General features: G+C 36.5%; 1 protein-coding gene across 1 annotated transcript in view; it reads right to left on the reverse strand.

The window, feature by feature from the left end:
* Uba2 (ubiquitin like modifier activating enzyme 2) overlaps positions 1 to 2,846 on the reverse strand; it is a 53,505-nt gene that overhangs the window by 4,589 nt on the left and 46,070 nt on the right. The window contains exon 12 of the mRNA XM_023721448.1: positions 763 to 868. Within this exon, the coding sequence (XP_023577216.1) occupies positions 763 to 868 (106 nt within the window). The remainder of the gene's footprint in view (positions 1 to 762; positions 869 to 2,846) is intronic.

Below are 2,846 nucleotides of genomic sequence, written 5' to 3' on the forward strand. Positions count from 1 at the left end.
AAAAAAAAAAAAAAAAAAAAACAGGGCTGGGACTGTAGTGCAAGGTCCTGGGTTCAATCCACAGTACCAGCAAAGAGAAGAAAAAAGGAAAGGACATTTTGTATCACGACCCTGCTAGATACATTTACATATTCTGTAACACAAAGCACTTTTGAGTACTTTTTTTTTTTTTTAAAGCAGACAAGAAGTAAAAATCAAACAAAAATGTGTAATGCAGGAATCTTTATAGGATAATTCTTTTTCATTTGTGTTTTTTGTTTTCTGAGAAAGGGTCTTGATATGTAACCTAAGCTGGCCTTAAATTTGAATCTTCCTGCCTCATTCTCACCAGTCCTGGAACTGTAGGCATATAACACCACGTCCAATAGGATAACTCTTAAATCTTTTGTTACTCTCAGAGAATCACAAAATTACTTGCCTTGTGGGAGAAATACTTTTTATAATTGTTATTCTAGACAAGTTTTTTTTAAAAAGCTAGGTTTTATTGCAGTTGAATTGTTGAAATGAATTCACCTGTGATTAAGCACTTCCCTGGCAAGCACAAGGGCCTGAGTTCAATCCCTGGTTCCGCCAAAAAAAAAAAAAAAAAATTTTTTTTTTCTTCCAACTTAGCTTCAGCTTGTACATTTAATTTCTTTCTTTTTTTGTGGAACTGGGGACTGAATTCACACCCTTGTGCTTGCCAGGGAAGTGCTTATTCCACTGAGCCATCTCCCCAGTCTCCATTTAATTTCTTATACTTAAAATACTAATAGTGCCTACCTATGAAGGATGTTGATCAATAAAGTGTAGTCCTGAAGAAAGTCATCTGCTTGAAGCCGGCTGCCATTTCTAATTCCAAATTCTGACAACTTCTTATGATTATTAGCTAGGAAATATGAAAGGAACATCAATACTTTGTTTTCATGAAGTCCGGTTAGTTTTTTAAAAGTTAAACTCATGTTATAGGCCAAACTGTGTCCCTCTAAAATTTGTACGTTGAAATCCTAATTCCTAATACTTCAGAATTTACCTGTATTTGGAGACAGCTTTTTGAAGACATGATTAAGTTAAAATGGTCCTTTATGGGTAAGCTTTAATCTAAGCTGACTGGCATCTTTATAAAGAGGAAATCTGTACATAGAGAGAGACTTAAGGGATGTACCCCCCCCCCCAGAGGGAAGTCTGTGAAGACACAGAAAGCCAAGGAGGGAATCCTCAGAAGAAACCAAACCTACTAACACTTTGATCTTAAGACTTCCAACTTTCAGAATAAGAAAACAAATTTTCACTGTGGTATTTGTTACAGCAGCCTTAACACACAAATTCACTATAGGTAGTGATGGTGACCCATTTAGAACATCCAATGATAACAGCCAGCTGAGCTGTGGCACAGAAGCCACAGGTTGGTCATCACTTCACTAAGATACTAGGCACTCAGGACTTCACCTGGAACACATTCAACTACCAAAATTACTTCAAGGGGATCAAATTCTGAGGATCCTTTTACATTTTAAGCAAATTAATTGTAATCTCCTGAAAGAGTCAGAAGCAACTTCATTTTTAGTATTGTGGATTGAACCTAGATCCTCACAACACGATAAAGAAGACCTACCATTAAGGTACCTCCCCCCCAGGGTCTAACATCTTTCAACAAACAGCTACTGAAGCCTCCCCAATAATAATCACTCCAACCTGTTTTTCACATGCCATTTCTACTTTATTTGTGTGTTGTATGGGGGATCAAACTCGGCACCTTATGCTTGCTAGGCAGGTGCTTATGTCACTGAGCTATATCCCTGGCCTCTACTTCACTGTAATATCCTAGTATCATTCTTGGTATCAATAAACTTTTGTTTTCTAGATGCAATACCACATACCCGTAGTTCCAGCTACTAGGAAGCTGACCCAGGAAGCTAATGTGAACCTTTAAGTTAGAGACCAGCCTTGGCAATGCTGAGGCACCATCTCAAAATAAACAAAACCCATTTGCTGTGTTACCTATAAACAATCCATGACAAAACTATCCCCTTCTACCTACCTAACTAAAGTCTTTTTCTGCCTACTAATTATCCCTTCTTTCCTGCCAATATCTATTCATTCATTCATTTTGTATCTTAGTAAGGGTCAGGGTCTCACTATGCAGATCAGACTCATAGTGATCAACCTGTGTTCAGCCTCCCAAAAGCTGGGATTACAGGTACATGCCACCATGCTGGGGATCAAACCCTAGCCGCTGGCATCTGCCTAAACAGGGGCTTTATTTTTTTACAACCAAGGGTCAAAATATATTATTTCTATTTTTTAAATGTCATTTCGAAGTAGTTGATAATCTGATAGTAGTCCAATTCAAATAATTTTTTTTAATTTATTGAGAAATAAGTATGAATGAGAGTTTCAAAGCTGAATAACAGAACAGTTTCGATAATACATTGTACATTGCAATCTTCTTAGTGGTTATCCATAGTACAAGAAGCAGACAGGATATTCTGTCCAAACACTGTTAATACACCTCTTTCTTCTCATTGAATTAAGCAAAAGTAGCTGTATACCTACCCTATTTTTGTATATATAAACACAAAATGATCTTTCCATTGTATCCCCCCCTTTTTTCTTTAGTCCTGTCAGAGGTGAATATTCTATTGGCATCTAAATACTAAGGTGTTTGAATTCAGCTAAAAAATCCAACACTGTCTAGCAGTCTATAATATTAGTGGGTTATCATCAGAAGTTATTGGCTTGAGCCTTTTACAGCTCATCGTATTAATATGGCTTTACTTTATATACCTTGTTTTTATGCTTTTCTGCTAGATGGTTAAGACCAAGATAAAGCAAGAACTATATAACAAGAAATGTAACTTTTTTTT

Source organism: Octodon degus, unplaced genomic scaffold, assembly GCF_000260255.1.
Source record: "Octodon degus isolate 3935 unplaced genomic scaffold, OctDeg1.0 scaffold00083, whole genome shotgun sequence".
Classification (NCBI taxonomy): domain Eukaryota; kingdom Metazoa; phylum Chordata; class Mammalia; order Rodentia; family Octodontidae; genus Octodon; species Octodon degus.